Raw genomic sequence first — 21,208 nt, 5'->3', positions numbered from 1 at the left:
GTCTTGAGACACTGTTTGAAAAACATCCAGACTTTATCTTTGTTTATGAAACACAGCAGAATGTTCTCACGAGAAAGACCTGTGCTAGCCACAGATCCCTGCTCCTGGCCTGGCACAAGATTGTATTCCCACCTCCATCACTTGGTTCCTTTAGTCGCATCCATTATTTCATCCTTGTTTGGTGTTCGGGGAGGGAGGAGCAGGGGTTTTCCCTGTGCTCTGCCATGGAGGCCAAACCCAGCAGTGCCGTGGGTATCCAGGGGGATTTCTCTGCACCCTTCACTTCCTTCATTCCCATTATCCGTATGTTCCTATGGCACCAGGGGGTCTGACACCCCCAGGCTGAGGCCAGGGTGCCCCTCCAGCCCCTGAATATTCTGGCAGGGAATATCATCCCTCTGGGCAGCCAGTCTTCCGCAGTTCACCACAGGGATTGTGCACAGACAGGGATGGTGGAGATGCATCCCGGAGTTCCCTGCCTCCAGGGCATGTTGGAATGATTCCAGAGTTACCTGCTGGCAGGGATGTTAGGGGTGGATTCCGGGGTTGCCTGCCAGCCCTTTCTCCTGGGTGCATCCCAGCACTCCCCACACTGATCCATGTGTTTTCCCATTGCCTTCCAGCTTGCTTTGGCAATAGCTGACCTCGCCCTGCAAATGGCTTCATGGAAGGGCTGTGTGCAGACACTGGTGGAGAAGTGAGTGATTGTTCCTTTCTCTGGATTGGGAATTGTTCTGTGGGCAAATGTTGGGCAGGTGGTCCTGTGTGGTCCAGGAAAGGGAAGTTTTTCTCCCGTGATCCCTGATTTCAGGTGCCCTGGGTGGTGGCAGGAGGGTCTGTCTGCCGTGCACGCTTCCCTGCTCACAGCCCAAGGCTCAACACTTTTCCTCATCCCTGTTTTGTTAGGGATGATCCCTCTGCCCTCAGCTGTAGCTGTGCTGTGGGATGGAGCAGTGAGGCTGGAACCGGTCACTGTCGGGTGTCCCCAGGTGTCCCACATGGGATGCCATATGCTGCTGCATGGTGACAGGAATGGCCCCTGGGGCTGCCACCACATTGAGGTGGCCCTGTGCCCATTGGAAACAGGATTTGTCCGGGCAGTGGCACCTGGGCTCACAGAGCTCCTGGGCTGTGAAAGCCTCCTCCTCTGTTGGAAATCCCTGGGCTGAGCCATCTTGGAGGCTCCTCTTGGCAGGGCTGTGCCCCTGTGGCTGCACACTGCCTGCCCTTGAGGTGACGCTGCTGCTGAATCCGTGGATTAAGGAATCATGGGATGCTTTGGGTGAAGAGGGACCTTAAAGCCCACCCAGTCCCACGCCCTGCTGTGGGCTGGGATGCCCCTCCAGCTCTCGCTGTGCTGTTCCCCAGTGCTGAGGTGTCCTCCTGTCCCTTGTCCTGCACTCCAGGTACAGCAATGACGTGACATCGCTGCCCTTCCTGCTGGAGATCCTGACGGTGCTGCCGGAGGAGGTGCACAGCCGGTCCCTGCGGATCGGGGCCAACCGCCGCACTGAGATCATCGAGGACCTGGCCTACTACTCCAGCACTGTGGTCTCACTGCTGGTGAGTGGGGCTGGGCCTGGGCAGCATCTCCAGCTGCAGCTCCCTCTGCCCCACAGCCCCCAGCCCATAAGATCGTGGAATTGTTTGTGTTGGAAAAAACCCTGAGAGCCTATCATGTCTAACTGTACCCCAGCACTGCCAAGACCACCACTGACCATGTCCCCAAGTACCACATCCACATGGCTTTGAAATCCCTCCAGGGGTGGGGACTCCACTCATGCCCTGGGCAGCTATGCCAGGATGGACAGCCCTTTCCAGGAAGGAATTTTCCCAACATCCAACCTAAGCCTCTGCTGGCACAACTCGACGCTGCTTCCCCTTATGCTGTATCAGCAGATAGAGCTGAGCTGTGTCCTCTGCTCAGCAGCTCAGGTGTTGCTTGAGAAGCCTCTTTCCCCATTCCGTGTTTATCCTGGCAGGGTTCCCTACCAGTGCCACTACAGCTGTTAGGGCAGCACGGCTCCATCTTTTCCTGGGATAAGTTGTCTGAGCAAGTCCTTCCTCACTCTGAAATTCCTTCACCTTCCTTGAGTCCCTGTCCAGTGCCATGCTGCCCAGCCAGCCCCAGCTTTTCCAGGGACCCCTGGTAGATCCTGGCTGGCACGCTGGGGTCGCATGCAGTGTCACCTCGCTTTGGGGCTCATGGCCACTCAGAGCTGACACAGGATCACCAAGGGCTGGCCCTGACCTTACACATTCCTTCTCCCTCAGCACTTGCCTGGAACTTTCCTGAGCTTTCTCTATTGGTCCCAGCAGGGGCATTTCCACCACCTGCTTGAAGAGCCAAGTTTACATTTTCTGTGTGGGATTTAAATGCCAAATTCCCATTTTCAGTTACAGAATGGGGGAGTTAAAGCAGCATTTCAGGGACTGTATGAGGTCCAACATTCCACCTTTAGGACCGAAGTGTCAAGTGAGGAGAAGGGATCTCTGGAAGCTCTTGTGCAAGGATTCCTGGGCCAGTCCAAGAGGTCTGGGATCTTTCTCCAGGTCCTAGCTGCCCACCTCTTCCCCCTTTCCCTGTGCCTGTCGAGGCCAGGGCTTTGGTCAGGGCTGCTGCTGGGTGCTGGGCTGCAGCAGGAGCATTGGCCAAAGCTGGGAATGAGCTGCTGCCATCCCACATCCTGGCTTGGACACTGGGATGGCATGTTTGCAGTGTCCCTCAGGACAAGTAAGGCTCTCAGCACCAGCTTCTCTCTGCAGAGGTGGTTTTGCGGAGAAGGATTAAACTGGGATTTGTCAGGTGTGAACATCCCTGATGGCTGTGCTCTGCTAGCCTGGCATGGGATCCTGCAGGAGTGGGAATGAGGGAGACACTCCAGCTGCTCTTCCTGCTCCTGTGACAGCAGCTGGAGCTGATGGAGCGGCTCTTGCTTCTGTCTCTCCCTCTCGCTAAGTCCAGGGCTGTTGGCAGCAGGGACGTTTGGAGTAGCCTGCTTCTGGAATGTTCTCCTGTGGGCTCCAGAGGGTGTTACTGGTTATTTCTCATGGATCACCTGCTGGAGTCAGATCCTGAGTGGTTCTCCTGTGTCCCTGCAGGTGACATGTGTGGAGAAGGCGGGCAACGAGGAGAAGATGCTCATCAAAATCTTCCGGTGCCTGGGCAGCTGGTTCAACCTGGGTGTCCTGGACAGCACCTTCATGGCCAACAGCAAGCTGCTATCCCTCCTCTTCGAAGTGCTGGTGAGTGTTTCCCAGGAAGTGGGGCAATTCCAGGGTGGGGGCACTGGGGAATCTCAGCAGGACTGAGGTGTGGGGCAGGGGGTTCACCCCTCCTGTGTCAAGTAGGGACTCTGATTCCCTCTGGACCTGGGTCAGCTCCGTGGAGGGGCAGGTCCTCTCTGCTGGGAAGTGCAGGCAGGGAAATACCGCTGCCCACAAGGTGGCAGGTGAGGTTTGTCACACTCAGGAGGTGCCATGTGAGGTTTGTCATCCTCGTGGTTGGGCATTGGAAGCCTCTGTTGAGGAACAAAGCTACATCAGTTTAATGCTCATATCAGGGGGTTGAAGTTATTTTGGTTTCTTCCCAGATTGTCAGTAAAGCAGTATTCCTTTTCTGACACTTTCTCCTTGGAAAATCACCTCCCAGATGTGTTTGAGTGTTTGTCCATCTGAGTGTGGGAGAACCAGAGGTGTGGAGAATCCTGTGCCACTGAGCCAGGGCAAGCAGGGAGTGGAGCCAGAGGGAGGAATTCCTGGAGCATGGACATTTCTGCTGCAGCGATTGTCCTTCCTCCCCCTCTCCCATGGGATCCCTCATTTTCATCATTCAGTCAATGACTGACACAGATGAAGGCTCCCAAGGAATGCTATCCATGCAGGATCCTGAATATCCATGTGGAATTCTGCTTCAGGGGGAGCCACAGCAGGAACTGCTCCCAGGACAGGCTGTGGGGCTCACCAGCCTATTTCGGTTAATAGCACTTTAAATGGGGCATTTTTCCTTCCTCCGGTTCTCCCTCTAGTGGCACCAGGAACTGTTTCCCGAATCCATTGAGATCTCATTCAATAAGACTCGCAGAGTCTCTGCTCCTTTGTTTTCTCCCTGATTGCTCTCTCCTGGTTCTCTGTATGTCCTGTCTCCTCCCCTGTTAATCCCCCTCACTCAGTCACCATCCATGGAATTCACTGACCGCCCCCCCCAGCCATCTGTGGTCAGTGTTTCCCACTGACCACCCCAGCCCATCCCTGGTCAATATTTCACATGTGCTTGTGACAAACCTCGTCTCTATCCCTACGGAGGACTTCCCAGTTCCCACCTCTCCTCCCAGTGGGAGTGGTGACTCTTGTGTCCAGCTAGGTGATGAGCAGCATAGTGGTTTCCTTCCTTGTAAGCTGCTCTGGATTCCAGCTAGTGTTTTCCCTCCTATGTTTGCCAGGATCACTTGGGAGAGGGTCAGTTTGGCCTGGAGTGTCCAGGGAAGCAGCTTACAAGGCTGGTGGGGGGCAGTGGGGCTGTGGCCGTGCAGGACCTCTGCAAAGTGTTTCAACAGAATTCTTTGGGTTGGTTCCAAGATCAAATCCAACCATTGTGGCAACAAGAAGAACAAAAACCTGGTGGTTTCATTACTGTCTGATTTCATGATATAATTGGGGCAGTGGAGGGGCAGCTCCCATCTTTGCTTGACCCAAGGGAATGGCTGGAGCTGTGCCAGAGGAGGTTTAGGTTGGAGATCAGGAAAAGGTTCTTCCCCAGAGGGTGTCAGGCACTGCCCAGGCTTCCCAGGGAATGAGCACAGCTCCAGAGCTCCAGGAGTGTTTGGGAAATGCTCCCAGGGATGCACAGGGTGGGATTGTTGGGGTGTCTGTGCAGGTCCAGGAGCTGGATTGATGATCCCTGTGTGTCCCTTCCAGCTCAGGATATTCCATGATCCTGTGATAATTGCTGGGGTTTTGTGCCTTGCAGCAACAAGACAAGACATCATCCAACCTGCACGAGGCTGCATCGGACTGCGTGTGCTCAGCCCTCTATGCCATCGAGAACGTAGAGACCAACCTGCCCCTAGCCCTGCAGCTCTTCCAGGGCGTGCTCACCCTCGAGAGTGCCTATCACATGGCTGTGGCACGGGAGGACCTGGACAAGTGAGGGACAGGGACTTGCACCATGGCTGGGAGGGACGGGCAGGACAGCACTGACCCAGCTGGGGCCATGTCAGCCTGCATATGGAGATACCAGTGCCAGGAGCATCAGCAGCGCTGGGGGCACTGGGGCTGGGCAGTGCCCATCCCTGTGCTGGGCACTCGTTGGGTCACACCCAAATCCTGGGGGCAGGCCTGGGCCCCTCACTGCAAGAGAGACATTGAGGGGCCCAGGACTGAGGGCTGGGCTTGACAGGAACTGTGCCCTCCGACCTGGCATTGGGCTTTTGGAGAAGTACGAGATCAACATTTCAGCGGATTTGCTTATTGGAGCCTACTTTGCTTATTGCACCCACTTCCCCTGCTGAAGCGTTTCCCAGCTGCTGACGAAGCAGAAGTTGGGGTTTCTTGCTGTGGCTGAGGCTCTGGGCACATTTTGGCCCAGCCCTGCCCCACACTGGGGTATCCCTGAGGCTGATCCAACCCTTGTCCTGCTTTGTCCCTCCCCAGGGTGCTCAACTACTGCCGTGTGTTCACTGAGCTCTGCGAGACCTTCCTGGACAAGATTGTGTGCACCCCTGGCCAGGGCCTGGGCGACCTGCGCACGCTGGAGCTGCTGCTCATCTGTGCAGGGCACCCGCAGTATGAGGTGAGTGGGGGCAGCCACAGCCCAAATCCACCCTCCAGAGCCCAGTCAGAGGGGAAAATCTTTCCCTTCTGTTGCCACACAGTCATGGCCTTTGTCCTTATGAGCTGCCTGCTCTGGAAGGCCTGCTCTGCACTTGTGGGCAGAACTCTGGCTTTGCGTTTCCTTCTGGGTGTCCTGGAGGTCTGGGATTGCCGACACAGCTCCAAAACCCCTGTTAGTGCTTTTCTACTTGTTGAAGTTGAGCTCCACGGGGATTTGTGGTTCTGGGGAATTTTGCCCTGTGAGTGACTGAAATGCTGGTTCATATCAACACTCCCACCCACCTGCCTTAAGTGCAAAACTCGTCATTAAGTTTTGGTCTCTTTTTATCCTTTATTGCATTCCTTATCCTTTTATTCTTCCCAAACTGTCAATTAAGTCCCAGTAGCTGATCACTGCCTGTGTTCAGTGGATGGAAGCTGCTGCATGGCTGGTTTGCTATGGGAAGTGCAGAGCAACTGTGCTCCAGCAGGCCTCGTGTGCTCGCTGGGGTCCCTGGGATGCTTTTCCTCCCTTCCCAGGTCTGTTTAACTCAGTTTTCCTTGGCCATGACCTCGTTCTGTGCCATCGGTGCCGAGAGACATGGAGCTCTGCAGCTGCTCCTGACCAGATCCACACTCATGGGTTTTGTGCAATAACCACACGATAAATAGAAAAACACCACAAAGGGGCTGCGTCTGCTTCCAGCCCGAGCTGCTTCCAGAGCCCTGGGCCCTGCTCTGGGGTGCTTCTGGGCCAGAGAGGCTTTGGCTGCTGAGGGCTGGGGCAGTTTTTCAGGGTCCCTGAGGGGTTCCAAACCCTTTTTTAAGTGACAGGCAGAGAAATCAGTGGATCTGGGAGAACTGGTCCCTGTGTCACCATTGTGTGACACAGCAGCACCAGTGCAGATCCGTGGTGCCACCACTGCTGGCACCTCAGGGATGTGGTGATCTCCATCGGGATCTCCATCGGGATCACTGGCAGAGTGAGGGAAAAAATGTTCTGTTGCTAACAAAATGCTGGATTTTTCTTTCCAAACAGGTGGTAGAAATTTCCTTTAACTTCTGGTACAGACTGGGGGAGCACCTGTATAAGACAGATGATGCTGTGATCCACAGCATCTTCAAAGCCTACATCCAGCGCCTGCTCCACGCGCTGGCCCGACACTGCCAGCTCGACTCCGACCACGTAAGGTCCTCTCTGGGGGCAGCTGGGGCAGTGGGATGTGTGTGTCCCTATGGAACAGCCAGGGCAGTGGGATGTGTGTGTCCCTATGGAACAGCCGGGGCAGTGGGATGTGTGTGTCCCTATGGAACAGCCGGGACAGTGGGATGTGTGTGTCCCTATGGAACAGCCGGGACAGTGGGATGTGTGTGTCCCTATGGAACAGCCGGGGCAGTGGGATGTGTGTGTCCCTATGGAACAGCCGGGGCAGTGGGATGTGTGTGTCCCTATGGAACAGCCGGGACAGTGGGATGTGTGTGTCCTGCCAGAGGCAGTCAGGGACGGGGGGGGGCGGTTTGTGTCCAGTTGTGCTGACACGTGCCAGGGCTTCACCATTGCTCTGGGACTCTGCAGGGCAGCATCCTGTGCTTTCAGGGATTCCAAGAAGGAATGAGAGGGATAAATCTGCTGCATTAAACCTGTCTCATTCAATCAGTTTTTGCTCTGCTGGACTGCTGGAGGCTGCAGGGGGACCCTCTCCCAGCTCCCCTGGATGGTTCCTGTTGGAGAGCTGTGTTGATCCTGCTTGAGGCAGTTTTGTTGGGATAAAACTGGCATGGCTCACGAGCCACAGTGCTGGCATCTTCTTCCATGCAGTCTGGGATGCTTTATCCTCTTTTCCTCCTCTCCTCAGCTCCTCATCCCCTTGCTTCCCGTCCCTTCCTCTGCTTGTTGGAGCAGGAATACACTGTGTGTGTTCAGGCTGGTGATGTTTTCCTTGGGCACAGCTCTCCAGTCCTTCCAGCAGCCTGGTCTGGGACAGGAGGGCTGGAATGATGGTTCTCCTTAAAACAGAATCCTTGGTATTCCCCTGGCTGTGGCTGAGTGGGAACTTGAATTCCCCTGAGCTGCCCTTGTGCTCTCCCTCCTCTCCCTCAGGAGGGTGTCCCAGAAGAGACCGATGACTTTGGGGAGTTCCGGATGCGTGTCTCAGACCTGGTGAAAGACCTGATCTTCCTGGTGGGCTCAGTGGAGTGTTTTGCTCAGGTGGGTTTGTGGGAGTGCAGTGAGGTGCAGGCACATCCCAAGGGAGGTCACTGAGCCCTGGTGGCCTTTGGGACTGGAGGAGGTCACACACATCTCATGCATGAGGAAGTGTGTGGTGGGAACTGTTCTGGGAGAGCAGGAGGTGTGGGAGTAGCAGGAGATATGGGAACAGCAGGAGGTGTCTGACATTTTGAGGAAAGCCACTGTAGTGCCACAATCTTTGGGTGGCCTGTGGAATGCGGGGTTTGTGCAGACCCACGGCTAGAGGGGGAGTTTGGGGTCAGGAACAGGGCTTTGGGGGTGTGGGGTTTGTGGCCCCTTGGCGACCATCCCCTCCTGCAGCTCTACGCGACTCTCAAGGATGGAAACCCACCCTGGGAAGTGACAGAAGCTGTACTCTTCATCATGGCCTCCATCGCCAAGAGCGTCGACCAGTGAGTCCCACCTGTGCCCAGGGGGTTGGGTGGTCAGGGCTGCCTCCATGTGACACAGATACCACAGATACCCCAAGGACGTTCCCATCCCTGGAAGTGTGCAAGGCCAGGTTGGATGGGGCTTGGAACAACCTGGGACAGTGGAAGGTGTCCCTGTCCATGGAAGGGGTGGCACTGAGTGGGCTCTAAGGTCCCTTCCCACCCAAACCATTCATTGGGGATCCTTCCACATCCAGGTGGAATTTTCCTAGGTACCTTTAGAGAAAATTAAATCACCGAAAGTGTGTTTCCTCCCCTGTTAATGACAGTGGAAGCATGGACAGGTGACACCCAGGGTGGTGAGTCCTGTGTACTGCCAGCAGTGCAACAGCTCAGCTGACCTTCCCTGGGCTGGGTGTGCTGTCCCTTCCTCCCCTGGGACACTGTGATCCACATCCTTCTCTCCCCTGGGAGGCTGTGATCTCCGTCACTCCTTTTCCCAAGGAGGCTGGTAACACCATCCCTCCCTTCCTTGGGAGGCTGGGAATCCTATGCTCCTGTCCCCCAGGCATCTGGAGGAGTCACCTCAGTCCCTTCATGTTGCCAGCTCCTGTTAGATGTGTTGAGGCTGCTCCCGCTCATTTTTCCTATGTCTTGTTCCTGGGAGCATTGGCTTGAAGCACTGGGGCCTCTACTGCCACCAGCCTGTCCCACAAGGCTCTGGCCTGGAGTCACCCCATCCCACCCTCCCACACTGGAGCAGGCAGTTCCCAGACAGTGAACCCCCCTGCTTCTTGTGCCTCTTGGTTGTGGGGCTCTCCCTGGAGGTGTTTAGTGTTCCCTATCTGTTCCCTGCTGTGATACTGGTATCCGTGTGGAGCTGCTGGGGATCTGTTAGGATATCTGTGGGGCTGAGCCCCATCCTCACAGGGTTTGTCCTAGTGTGCTCTGAGTCACACTGCACGTTCAGAGGGTCCTGTCTGGTGGTGGGTCTGGATGCCAGCTCCAGCAGCCCCTCCCAGACCACACCGAGGCGCTCCGGGAGCTGAGCCGAGCCTTTCCCGCAGGGAGAACAACCCGACGCTGGTGGAGGTGCTGGAGGGCGTGGTGCGGCTGCCCGAGTCGGTGCACACGGCTGTGCGCTACACCAGCATCGAGCTGGTGGGCGAGATGAGCGAGGTGGTGGACAGGAACCCGCAATTCCTGGGTGAGTCCCGTGCCCCCACGGCCCCGCCGTGCCCGCCGTCCCCTGACCCCTTGTCTCCGCCACAGATCCTGTGCTGGGCTACCTGATGAAGGGGCTCTGTGACCGGCGCCTGGCTTCGGCCGCGGCCAAGGCCATCCACAACATCTGCTCCGTGTGCCGGGACCACATGGCCCAGCACTTCTCGGGGCTGCTGGAGATTGCCCGCGCCCTCGACTCCTTCGCGCTGTCGCCTGAGGCTGCCGTGGGGCTGCTCAAGGGTGGGTATCCCTGGGGTCTGCGGGGGTATCTGTGGAAACTACCAGAGTATCCATGGGAACTGATGGGGTATCCATGGGAACTGATGGGGTATCCATGGGAGACTCTCTCCAGGGTGCTGAGCCCTGTCCTCACAGGGTTTGTCCTGATGTGCCCCAAGTCCCATTCCATATGCAGGGTGTCCTCAAGAGTTCCTTTGGGGCTGGAGGCAGAAATAAATCCTGGATTGGTAACTGTCGCCATCCCTGAGACAGAGCTCAGGGGCTGCCCTGGGCTGGATATGTGGGAAGAACATGTGGAAAATGCTCAGAGCCAGGCTGACAGTGGGTCACTGCTCCACCCAAACACTGGGAATCGCCTGCTGAATACCACAGAGGGTGGCAGTTTGGGAGTATTGGTCATTTTAGAGTTTGGGCCCCAGAATGGAGATTTTAACTTCAGTTTACAGTCAGGAATGTTGGTGTCTCACTGGACTGTTAGGCACCATGAGCCTCTTCAACCATCCCATCTTTGTGGATGTGCCTTAAAGATTCCCAGTGAGTTCCAATGCTCCTGGAGCCTTTATCCCCAGAGCCAGGGAGCCTTCCCTACAGTTGTGTGCTGCCATGGGAAGCAAAACTCCCCTTGTTCCACAGGATGCCCTAGCACTGGCCGAGCTGCTCCTCTCCCTGCCAGAGGGTTTTCTCCCCCTCCCTTAGAACAAGCCAGGAATTCCCAAGCCAGGGAGATCTTCCTCCAGGGTTGTCAGCACCACAGCCATTCTGGAGCTGGGCTATGCCAGAGCCAGGCTGTGCAGCTGCTGCCTGTGGGAGTGGGAGCAACTCAGTGCTCCTTGTGTTCCATGGCTGGAGCTTCCCAGGATCTCATGGTGCTGCTGGGCTGGGACAGGGACACTAGGGACACACAGGGGGCCACATACACTTGTGGCATCCATTGGCCTGTCCCTGTCCCTCGTGCCAGCATCACTCCCCACTGGGAAGCGTTTCAGTGTCTGCTTCAACCAGAGCCAGGTTCAAATGCTGGGAAACTCTCCCATGCCCTGCCCTTGCCCCACAGCCATTCCATTTGGGAATGTCATCGCCCCTCCACCCTCCCGTGCTGCATTCCTGCTCCTGAACCTTGTGTGTCCTTGCAGGGACAGCGCTGGTGCTGGCCCGGCTGCCCCTGGAGAAGATCTCAGAGTGCCTGAGTGAGCTCTGTGCCGTGCAGGTGCTGGCGCTCAAGAAGGTGCGTCTGGATGGGGGGCAACAGAGTGGGGACAGTAACTGGGAGGGGACAGTGGGGACAGTGGCCAGGCCCCAGCCCTGCCACAGCAGCTGTGTCCTCAGAGCCAAAGGTGTATCTGTCCTAGGGTCATGGAATTGTTTGGGTTGGAGAAGCCCATGGAGCCTATTTTGTTCAACCATTCCCAGTACTGCCAAGGCCACCACTGACCATGTCCCCAAGTGCCACATCCATACGGCTTTGAAATCCCTGCAGGGATGGGGACTCCACCCCTGTCCTGGGTAGCTGTGCCAGGGCCAAGAAGAATTTTCCCAATATCCAACCTGAGCCTCCCCTGGTACAGCTTGATGCTGTTCCCTCTCATCCTGTCACTTGTTCTGTGGCAGCAGAGCCCAGCACCCACACAGGACGAGTCCAGGACTGAGCCCTTCCCTAAGTCTCTCCTGACTGGGAAGCACCAAGCTGATGCTGTGTCCTGTATTACACAGGAAGAGAATGATCCCTCAAAATCACTGTGCCAGGAGCCCAAGAGTCTTTGTGGCCCCCAAGCGCTGTGGGCAGCTTGCACCCTGCTTCTCCAGGGTGGAGTGGGTGGGAACTTGACTCCCCTGTGGGACACAGGGCCCCAAGAGGTTGTGTCCTGTCCCAAAACTGTGTTGGCACAAGTGACCTTTCCACACAGACCTAGGAGAAGAGAGTAGAAATCTCAGGGTGGCAGGAAGAGGAAGGGGAGCCTCAGGAAAGGGACATGCATATGGTTCTGGGGAGCTCCTCCTGTGGTCCTTGGCCAGATTCTCCCACCTCCCATCTTGCTCCCTGCTCCTCTAAGACCCTGGGAGCAGGCTCTGGCTGGGGAAGAGACACGAGGAGGAGCTGCTGAGCTGTCAGAGCATCATCTGTGCCTGTGGCTGGGGCTGCCAGGCCAGCTGTGAGGAGGTGCAGAGGTGCTGCTGCTGGGGTCGGCATCCAGGAAGTGTCTTCCCTGGGCACAGGGCTACTTGTGGTCCTCAAATCCTATCTGTTTCCCTTGTTTTCCAGCTGCTCTCCCAAGAGCCAAGCAATGGCCTCTCCACAGACCCTACAGTGCCCCTGGATCGACTCGCCGTCATCTTCAGGTGAGGAAGGAGTTGGGGCACAGCTGCTCCCCCAGAGCCTGAATCTGCACTGGCTCCTTCTCCCCAGCCCTTGGGGAATGGGCTGGAAGTCTCTGCTTCCCCCAGTTCCAGCTCCTTACGTGCCCCCCAAGCCAGTTCCTGGTCCGTTTCCTGCAGCTCCGACCTTTTTCCTTGGCTTTAATCCCAACCCCTCCCATAACCTGTGTCTGTTCCCATAGACACACCAACCCCATTGTCGAGAACGGCCAGGTCCACCCGTGCCAAAAAGTCATTCAGGAGGTGCGTGGGAGAGGGCTGGGATTTGAGGAGAGGGCTCTGGTGGGGGGTTGTGGGGTGGAGGTTTCTGGGTGTGAGGGTTCTGGGGTGTTGAACAGAGTCCCAGTCCTTGGCTGCCAGCAGATCCATGGGTGTGCCCAGGGCTGCATGGGAGATGAGCTGTGGAGCACCCCCCTGGAAGCAGGGATTGGGGTGTGGAGGGGGAAATTTGGGGCTTCAGCCCCCTGGAAGGGGCCTTGGCTCTGGGAACGTCCCAGGGAATAAACCACTCCAGGCTCCTCCAGAAAGCTTTTCTCTCACATCCGCCATCCCATGCTGGGAGCTGGGTGTATTGGGGGGTGGGAGGGAGTAGGGGGTGTCCCGGGATCAGGTGTGACCCTTCCTGCCTGTCCGTGCCCAGATCTGGCCAGTGCTGTCGGAGACCCTGAACAAGCACAGTGCCGACAACCGGATCGTGGAGCGGTGCTGCCGCTGCCTGCGCTTCGCCGTGCGCTGCGTGGGCAAGGGCTCTGCTGCGCTGCTGCAGCCCCTCGTCACCCAGGTGGGGCCTGGGGGGCACCTGGGGGACACTGCTGGCCTGGGGGGTGCTGTGGGCTCAGGGGAGACCTCAGGGGGACACGGCTGGCTCAGGGGGCTCAGGTTGCTGTGGCTGCTGGACGTGTCACAGGGATTGCTGTGGGCACTGGGAAGTGCTGCAGTAACTCCTGGCAGCCTCAGGAATTCCAGTGTGAACCCTTGGGGAGGAGAGAGGCTTTGGAAGAGGTGGGGGATGCCAGGAGGTTGTGGAGGCCCGTGTGTGTGTGTGTGTATGTGTGTGTGTGGTTGGGGGAAGTGTGTGAATCCATGCGTGGTGCAGCTCCCTGGGGAGGTAACAGCCTGAGGGAAGGATCCGTGAATCCCAGTGCTGGGTGTTCCCTGCTCCACTCTGGGCTCCCGCCAGGTGCAAAGGGAGCTTCCATGGAGAAGCTATGCTGGTTCAGAGAGCCTCAGCACTGAGATGCTCCCAGGATCTGAGCGAGTCCATTGGGATGTCCCTGCCCACAGTGGGACAGGCTGACATGCTGGCTCAGGCCAGGCTCAGAGGGATGTGAGATCAAGGCAGATGAGCAGTGCCTGTGCCAGCGATCCTGTCTCCCCAGATGGTGAATGTGTACCGGGAACACCAGCACTCCTGTTTCCTCTACCTGGGCAGCATCCTGGTGGATGAGTACGGCATGGAGGAGGGCTGCCGGCAGGGCCTGCTCGACATGCTGCAGGTGAGGCCCACCTGGCCGAACCAGAACATCACTCGGGTTGGAAAATCCCTCTGAGCCCATCCAGTCCAACCATCCCCCAGCACTGCCAACCCGAATTTTCCCTAATATCCAATTTATATAGAATCTCAAACTGGTTTGGGTGGGAAGCCCTTCCATGGGCAGGGACATGTTCCACTATCCCAGGTTGCCTTAAGCCTCCTCCAACCTGTCCTTGGACACTTCCGGGGAGGGGCAGCCCCGGCCTGTTCTGTGCAGGGAAGGGCAGTTTGAGGAGTGATCCCAGGTAGTAGCTGATGGATCCATGTTCTCCCCAGGCTCTGTGCATCCCCACCTTCCAGCTCCTCGAGCAACCCAACGGCCTCCAGAACCACCCGGACACCGTGGATGACCTCTTCCGCCTGGCAGCCAGGTGCCACCGCGCTCCTGCCACCTCCTGCCACAGGACACCCGGCCCCTCTCCCCTCGTGGAGGGTTCCTGTGGGAGCAGTGGAGCAGGGAGGAGGCAGGACCTGCCCCTGACATCCCACCTGTCTCCCTGGGCAGGTTTATCCAGCGCAGCCCCGTCACCCTCCTGCGCAGCCAGGTGATGATCCCCATCCTGCAGTGGGCCATCGCTGCCACCACCCTGGACCACCGGGATGCCAACTGCAGTGTCATGAAATTCCTGCGGGATCTGATCCACACCGGTGTGGCCAACGATGTGAGTGACCCACAGGGACATTTCTCAGGGGGCTTTTCCTCCATGGGGATGTCACCATGGAATCATGGAATGGTTTGGGTGGAAATGGACCTTAGAAGCCCATCCAGTTCCACCCCCTGCCATGGACAGGGACACCTTCCACTACACCAGGGTGCTCCAAACCCCATCAGCCCCATCGTTCTCATCAGCCCTGTCCTGTTGTTCCCACAAGTCACCCTGGTTCCTCCATGGCTACTGGGGGGGTTCAGGGAGTTGTCTGTGGAGTGAGGAGCAAACCCCTGTCCTCAGGAGCAGTGTGTCCCGGTTCCCAGGCCCTGCCCACCTCCTTTTCCTTCTTCCCACAGCACGAGGAGGACTTCGAAGTACGGAAGGAGCTCATCAACCAGGTGATGACCCAGTTGGGGCAGCAGCTCGTGAACCAGCTCCTGCAGACATGCTGCTTCTGCCTCCCGCCCTACACGCTGCCCGACGTCGCCGAGGTGCTCTGGGAAATCATGCAGATCGACCGCCCGGTGAGGGATGGACCCCCAGAGGGACAGGGTGGATCCCCAGGAGACAGGATGGACCCACCAGAGGGCTGGGGTGGATCCGTGGGACCCTGAAGCTCTGCCAAGGCAGGACCTGGGAGCCAAGTTGGGCTCCACATTCCGAGTTTGTCCCTTTCCCTCGGCACAGACGTTCTGCCGCTGGCTGGAGAACTCGCTGAAGGGGTTGCCAAAGGAAACCACAGGTGGAGCCATCCAGGTGACACACAAACAGCTCACCGACTTCCACAAGCAGGTCACCAGGTGAGTGGCACCAGGGTCTCCAGCTGAGACCAGCTGCTTCCTTCGGGATGGCCTCCAGCAGCCCCGGAGTCCCCCAGCCCTGCCTGTGCCGTTGGTCCTGCTGGGAAGTGCCATCCGCCTGCTCAGGCACACGGCAGCCCCGGAGGCCACATGGCGCCTTTGCTGTCACCCAACGGGTTTTTCTGCCTGGCCCAATCCCTGCGGAGCCGCTGGCCTTTCCCGAGCCACCTCCTCATCCCCGTGAGTCACTGGTTCCAGCTGCCAGGCCCTGCCTGGGCCTGTCCATTCCTAGGGCCAGCGGCTGCTTTGGGAACATCAGCTCTCTCTGCCTGGCTCCATCTCATCCCTGGACAAATCCCAGAGGCTGAGTGCCTGGGGGTAGCTGGTTCCTTCCACCCAGCCACCACCATGATGGCACACAGGTCTCCTCCAGGGAGGGTCCTGGGGGCTGCCGACCTTGTTCTGCCCTGATGATTGTCCCTTCATCTCTCCCCACATCTTGGAGCAGAGCTCTGCCACGCTCTCAGCTCCCATCCCACGACAGGACAAATGTCCCCCTGATGTCACCCCTTATCTTGCAGTGCTGAGGAATGTAAACAAGTCTGCTGGGCTCTGAGGGACTTCACCCGCCTGTTCCGATAGCTCCGGCTCCACACGGCACCTGTCTCCCAGGTAAGGGCCTGGCTCTGGCTCTGACTCTGGGCTCCCTTGCCCCACACGACATCGGGGACAAAGGGCTGACCCTCCCTTCCTCCTCGCAGGAATGTCTTTAAGGAGAAGACAGGAAACAGCAACCCAAGAATGTGTCCCACAATCAGCCGAGGGCTCTCGCCCGCTCCAGTGCGTCCCGGAGTCCGGAGCCGCGGGAGGACGGCTCGGGGATCCCGCCTGCCCGGCGGATTCATGTCCCAGATCTCGGCCACCGCCACGAGAAACAGCCCAAGGGGAAAACCCTCAACCCCAACTCCAAACCCACCAGGCACCGGAGTCAGACGGATCCACTCGGATTCACCCGGCAGCAAAAGAAGTAGAAAAACTTTCTGTGAAGTGGAGACAAAAAAGAAGAAAAAGAAGGAAAAGAAACAAACAAAAACCAAACAATACAAATTGTATAGGAAGATGGGGGGTCAGTCTGGGGGTCCTGGGGTGCTGCCCCCCCGGCCCCACCGTGGCCTGCCTGGTGCCGACTCCCAGAGACGACGCAGGCGGGACGGACTCTGCAAATAGAGATTTATATTTTATTTTGTTCTGCTTTTTCAGTTTGGTTTTTTTTGTTTGGGTTTTTCTTTTTTTCCCTTTTTGGGATTTTCTTTGGTTTTATTTTGGGGTTGGAGGCGGTGGCTCGAGTGCGGGCAGGGCGGGCGGGCGCATGCGGTTCCCTCTGGGGGTGTGTAGCCATCTCGAGAACAATAAAAACAACAAAAAACTGAAAAAAAAAAAAAATTAACCTCCCAAGGCCCCTCTGGTTCTTCTCTCAGAGCTGGGGCTGCTTTGTGCCTCCCCAGCGCTGGGTACACCCCATCCCTGGGGCCTTCAGGTCCAAGGTGGTGCCAGCCCCTGTTTTCTTGCTCTTTTCCCTCAAATCGCCAGGGGGATTATCCTTGGGGAATCCAGGGAGGAGGGTCGGGCTGCTCCGCTGTGGCCCTGGTAGAGCTGCCCCGAGCTAGGTGGTCACAGTCCCTTTCCCCATCGGCGCACCCCTGAGTGCTGGTCACTGGCAGCTCCGGCGACACGGGGATGGGGACAGGGATGGGGATGGTGCTGGGTGGCCCAGGCTCCACCAGCCTGGATGGCCACGGAGTGACTCACTCGGACTGGCAGTGCCGTGGGTGTCCCCTGTCCCTGTCAGTGGGGCAGGGGGCCGGGCGGCATGGCCCAGGGCCCCGTGGGAGGGCCGGGCGGGGGCTGTGCCGGCGGCAGCCGCTGGTGGCTCTGCCAGAGCTGGTGCAGCTCCTTGAACTGCTCCACCATCCTGTCCTTGAGGTCGGGGTGGGAGATCTGCAGTGGGATGCTGTCGGCCGACCAGGACAACTCCCCGGAAAACATCTCCAGGAGCAGCCGCGCTGCCACCGGCACCACCTGCAGGAGCCCCACGGTGTCACCGGGTGCAGGAACACCTGCCCGTGCCCCCCTGGGACAGCCGTGGGTCTCAGCCCCTCACCTGCACCGTGATCAGCTTCTTCTCCTTGGGCTTCTGGTCCGGCCACTCCTCACCGAAGCAGAGAAAGATCTCAAAGGGGGGTGGGGTGGGGGTCTGCCCCTTCTGGAACTGGATGAGGCCTGCAGGGTCCGACACTGAGGTGAGGGGCAGGATGGGGCTCTGCACCTGCCTGTACCACCCCCTGCCCCCCCGACAACTGAGGGTGACCCCGAGAGCTAGCTGGTGACCCCCATGTCATCTCTGTCTCCCCATTCCACAATTCCAGCTGGTGTCCCCAATACGCCTTTGGTCCCCCTCATGCCACCAGGTGCCCATGTGCCTGGTGTCCCCCCACCTCAGCTGACCTCTCCATCCCCCCTCAAGGGACACAGGGCCACCCCCTCTTCCCCTCTGACCGTTGAGGAAGCCCTCGAGACTGAAGAGCTTTGTCCTCCTCTCCCTCTGGATGGGGTTGGGGCCGGGCCGGGGAGTGGCACAGGGCCCTGTCCAGAAGACCTTGCACTGGCAGAGCCGCAGGGCAAAGAGATCCTGGCCCTGGAGCTCCAGGATGAGCCCTCGGTCCAGCACATCCAGCAGCTGGTGTGTGTAGAAGCGCTGCTTCTCGTTGGGAATGGCATCAGGAGCTGGGAAGGGCACCTGCTCCAGTGTCAGGGGCCCGAAGAGTTCCTCCTGCTCCCGCGTGGGCTCCAGGCTGCTGTGGAACAGTCGGCAGCCGTGGGGGTTGCTGACGGTGAGAGCACAGACCTGGCGGCCCCGGTACTGGAACTTGAGCTCCAGGTCAGTCACTGCCGGGGGCAACGGGGGTCAGTGGGGGCCAGGGAGCACCCCAGGGCCACTCCAGCTGGCCACCCCACCACCACCCCCACCTACTCCCTGGCCACCCTCATCCATCCCACAGCCACTCTGTACCCACGGTCACCCCAATCCAGCCACCCCACAGCCATCCCATGGCCACTCTCACCAAGTGAGACTGTCACCACTGCCATCCATCCCATGGCCACCCCACACCCACGGCCACCTCTGTCCCACCATCCCATGGCCACCCCAATCCTTCCAGCCGCCACATGGCCTCCCCACACCACGGCCACCCCATCCAGCCCTGCCATGAGCTCCCCAGCCCCCTCCTCACGTGGCAGCATGTGGGGGCTGACGAGCAGGTCGGGGATCAGGTGCTCTGTCGGTGGCACTGGGCAGGAGGATGACGGCCCTGGGGGGCCCAGGGGGGGCCCCGTCTCAGCGAGGGCACCGGGGAGCAGCTCAGGGGCTCCATGGGTGCCCCCTGCCTCCCCCTGGAGCAGTGCCGGAGGGGGAGGCACGAAGGGTCCCCCCGGGGGGCAGCAGCTGGCAAAGGCAGGGGGCTCCTCCTTGGGCCAGGGGTAGGAGGGCAGCAGGTCCCCCCCGTGCTGCGTGTCTGAAGCAGAGAGGGGGTCAGAGGGTGCAACCCAACCCCCCCCGGCCAACCCCACCCACCCGACACCCCCCACTCACCATCGATACTCAGGGATGTCATCTTCTGGAGCTGTAGGGCAGAATGGGCATTACAGGGACACCCCTGGCCCCCTGAGGTGTCCCCTGTTTGGGGATTCCCCCCCTCTGAGCCCCCCCAGATACCTGGATGACGTCTTCCTCCCCACTGCAGCCATAGTCATCCTCGTCCCCTCCATCTGTAAGGGAGAGAGGGGCTGGGAACTGCAGGGGGAGTTGGGGGTGCTGAGATGGGTATTGAGGGGTACTGGGGACCCATGGGGCACTGAGGCTTCACAGGGGGGTGGGTCCCTTGGCGGGGGCAGGTCTCTGGGGGTGCTGGGTCCTTATGGGGTGTGGGAGCTGGTGGGGTGCTGGGACTTTGTGGATGGGGGGGACTTGTGGGGTGTCAGGTCCTTGCAGGGTGCTTGGACTTCAGGGGTGCCCACAACCCTCCTTAAAGCCCCCCTCCCCGTACCTGCACCGCCGGGGGGATCCTCGCAGAGCTCATACACGCGGAAGGGCTGGGCTGGGGACCCGCGGGGCCCATCCAGCAGCAGCCGGAACTCGCGGCTCTTGTTGAGGGCGCAGCGCAGGGTGGCCTTCCAGCGTGGGGGGTCCGGCGGGTCCCCGGCCCGGAACCGGCCCGTCTCCTGTGCCCACGCCTGCGGGGGTGTCAGCGCCCGGCACCCCAGCCTGTGTGCCCCGTCATCCCATCATCCCCACGTCCCACGTCCCCCTTGATACCCCACCCATCCCATGCCCTCCCATCATCCTTGTCACCCCCATCCTGTGTCCCTCTTGTCACTCGTCACCTGTCACTCCTGCTCCTTGTCCCTCATATCTCCATTGTCACCCATCCCATGTCTCCATCATCACCCCATCACCCTGTCACCCCCCTCCCATTTCTCCCATATCTCTACTGTCCCCACGCCGTGTCCCCCTTGTCACCCTATTACCTATCACCCCCATCCCACGTCCCCAATGTCCGCACTGTCCCCACCCTGCGCCCCCATTGCCACTCCCACCCCGTGTTCCCCGGTGTCACCTTGAAGATGGTGTCGTGGTCCTGAGGCCCCGGGGGGTTCCTGGTGGCGTGTCCCCAGGGGATGACGAAGCGGCGGCGCTCGGAGTCGAGCCAGTGGAGCCCCGGGAAGCGCCGGCTGCTCACCTGAGCCACCAGCCAGGGCTTGAGGCGCACACGCCGAGGGGGATCCATGGTCTGGGGACACCAGCGGGCACCTCGTGACCCCACGCCCCCGTGTGTCACCCTCGGTCCTGAAAGAGGAACTGGGGCACCCCCAGAGGGGCCATGCAGGGCTCCGGTTCCTCTTTCGGGGATAGGAGGGTGGGTGACGCCCCCCCGAGCTCTGTCTCCCCCCGTGGGTGTTGGGGGGCGTCACCCACACCCCGAAAGCAGAAGCTGCGGTGGCTTCGGGGAAAGAAAAGCGGAGCTGAGAAGGGGCGGGAACACGAGGGACAGGAAAGACAGGGGACATGAGGGGACAGGGGGACACGAGGGACAGGGGGAACATACGTGAGACCGGACGTGGAGATGGGAGTAGGGACACGGGGGTGACATGAGGAGACAGGGGACACGGGATGGGGAGCACACGGTCACAGGATGAGGAGGGACAGGGGACACAGAGACAGGGCAGAACACAGGGTATGACGCACAAGGATGGGGGAATACGGGAGTTACACAGGGGCCAGGGACACGGAGGACACATGGGGCACACGTGAGGTCCCGACTGTGGTCCCTGTGGGGTCACAGAAGCCGCGCGAGAAGAGACCATCCCCCGCTCCCCTCTCCCCCAAGCTGGGTGCCCCTGCGTGTCCCACCCACGGGGGCAGCGCCCACGCGTGTCGCACGGACGGACACGTCCTCGACCGCGGCCACCCCGCCTGCGTACGGTGTCCACGGCGTGTCCTGGGGCTGCCTTGAGTGCCGCGGGTGCCCCGGGCTACTGCCCCCACTCACGGACGGGGCACTGTCCCCGCGTGTCCCCGAGGCTTCTCCCGGCCATCTCAGAACCCACGGCGCCCACTGCCCCCTCCTCATGGGCACCCACCCGGCGGGGATCCATTCCCACCGCGACACGCCCGCGGACTCCCCCGCGCCCAGCGGGAGCGGCCCCGCGTCTCACCTGCGCTCGGGCCGGGCCCGGGACCGCCGCCCGGAGCTTCCGCAGGCGGGCTGGGCGTGGGTGTGGGGCGAGACCGGCCGGGACCGCCCCGGGACGGCCGCGTCTGGGGCGTGGATCGGGACCCCCGTGTCCCCGCAGGACCTCCCCACCTCGTGTCACCTCTCTCGTGTCCCTCCGTGCCC

The 21,208-nt window shown here is 59.6% G+C and overlaps 2 protein-coding genes across 4 annotated transcripts in view; one reads left to right on the top strand and one right to left on the bottom strand.

The window, feature by feature from the left end:
* TNPO3 (transportin 3) overlaps window positions 1-16,495 on the top strand; it is a 24,508-nt gene extending 8,013 nt beyond the window's left edge. Inside the window, exons 3-23 of the mRNA XM_085080530.1 lie at window positions 624-697; window positions 1,407-1,563; window positions 3,103-3,246; window positions 4,970-5,145; window positions 5,653-5,791; window positions 6,851-6,997; window positions 7,913-8,020; window positions 8,363-8,454; window positions 9,501-9,640; window positions 9,706-9,897; window positions 11,031-11,122; window positions 12,158-12,234; window positions 12,453-12,513; window positions 12,911-13,051; window positions 13,650-13,766; window positions 14,081-14,175; window positions 14,310-14,466; window positions 14,811-14,978; window positions 15,142-15,254; window positions 15,836-15,926; window positions 16,016-16,495. Coding sequence (XP_084936656.1) covers window positions 624-697; window positions 1,407-1,563; window positions 3,103-3,246; window positions 4,970-5,145; window positions 5,653-5,791; window positions 6,851-6,997; window positions 7,913-8,020; window positions 8,363-8,454; window positions 9,501-9,640; window positions 9,706-9,897; window positions 11,031-11,122; window positions 12,158-12,234; window positions 12,453-12,513; window positions 12,911-13,051; window positions 13,650-13,766; window positions 14,081-14,175; window positions 14,310-14,466; window positions 14,811-14,978; window positions 15,142-15,254; window positions 15,836-15,896 — 2,451 coding nt within the window. The 3' untranslated portion in view covers window positions 15,897-15,926; window positions 16,016-16,495. The remainder of the gene's footprint in view (window positions 1-623; window positions 698-1,406; window positions 1,564-3,102; window positions 3,247-4,969; window positions 5,146-5,652; window positions 5,792-6,850; window positions 6,998-7,912; window positions 8,021-8,362; window positions 8,455-9,500; window positions 9,641-9,705; window positions 9,898-11,030; window positions 11,123-12,157; window positions 12,235-12,452; window positions 12,514-12,910; window positions 13,052-13,649; window positions 13,767-14,080; window positions 14,176-14,309; window positions 14,467-14,810; window positions 14,979-15,141; window positions 15,255-15,835; window positions 15,927-16,015) is intronic.
* Window positions 16,479-21,208, bottom strand: IRF5 (interferon regulatory factor 5). Of its 3 annotated transcripts, XM_085080598.1 has the most exons (10): window positions 20,952-21,208; window positions 19,928-20,101; window positions 19,358-19,544; window positions 19,027-19,079; window positions 18,904-18,934; window positions 18,545-18,826; window positions 17,811-18,200; window positions 17,416-17,534; window positions 17,060-17,333; window positions 16,479-17,015 (listed from the first exon to the last, which is right to left on the bottom strand). In XM_085080598.1, the coding sequence occupies exons 1-9, from the start codon at window positions 20,964-20,966 to the stop codon at window positions 17,100-17,102; spliced, it is 1,485 nt and encodes a 494-aa protein (XP_084936724.1). In that variant the 5' UTR covers window positions 20,967-21,208; the 3' UTR covers window positions 16,479-17,015; window positions 17,060-17,099. The 3 variants fall into 3 exon arrangements, with proteins under 3 accessions (XP_084936724.1, XP_084936717.1, XP_084936732.1); XM_085080591.1 differs by having other exon boundaries at window positions 16,479-17,333; XM_085080606.1 differs by having other exon boundaries at window positions 16,479-17,333; window positions 21,027-21,208.

Source organism: Lichenostomus cassidix, chromosome 1Aa (genome assembly GCF_008360975.1).
Source record: "Lichenostomus cassidix isolate B80296 chromosome 1Aa, HeHo_3.0, whole genome shotgun sequence".
In the NCBI taxonomy this organism is placed as follows: domain Eukaryota; kingdom Metazoa; phylum Chordata; class Aves; order Passeriformes; family Meliphagidae; genus Lichenostomus; species Lichenostomus cassidix.
The sequence above is the reverse complement of the archived record's forward strand: the minus strand, read 5'-3'. Positions and strand labels throughout refer to the sequence as shown.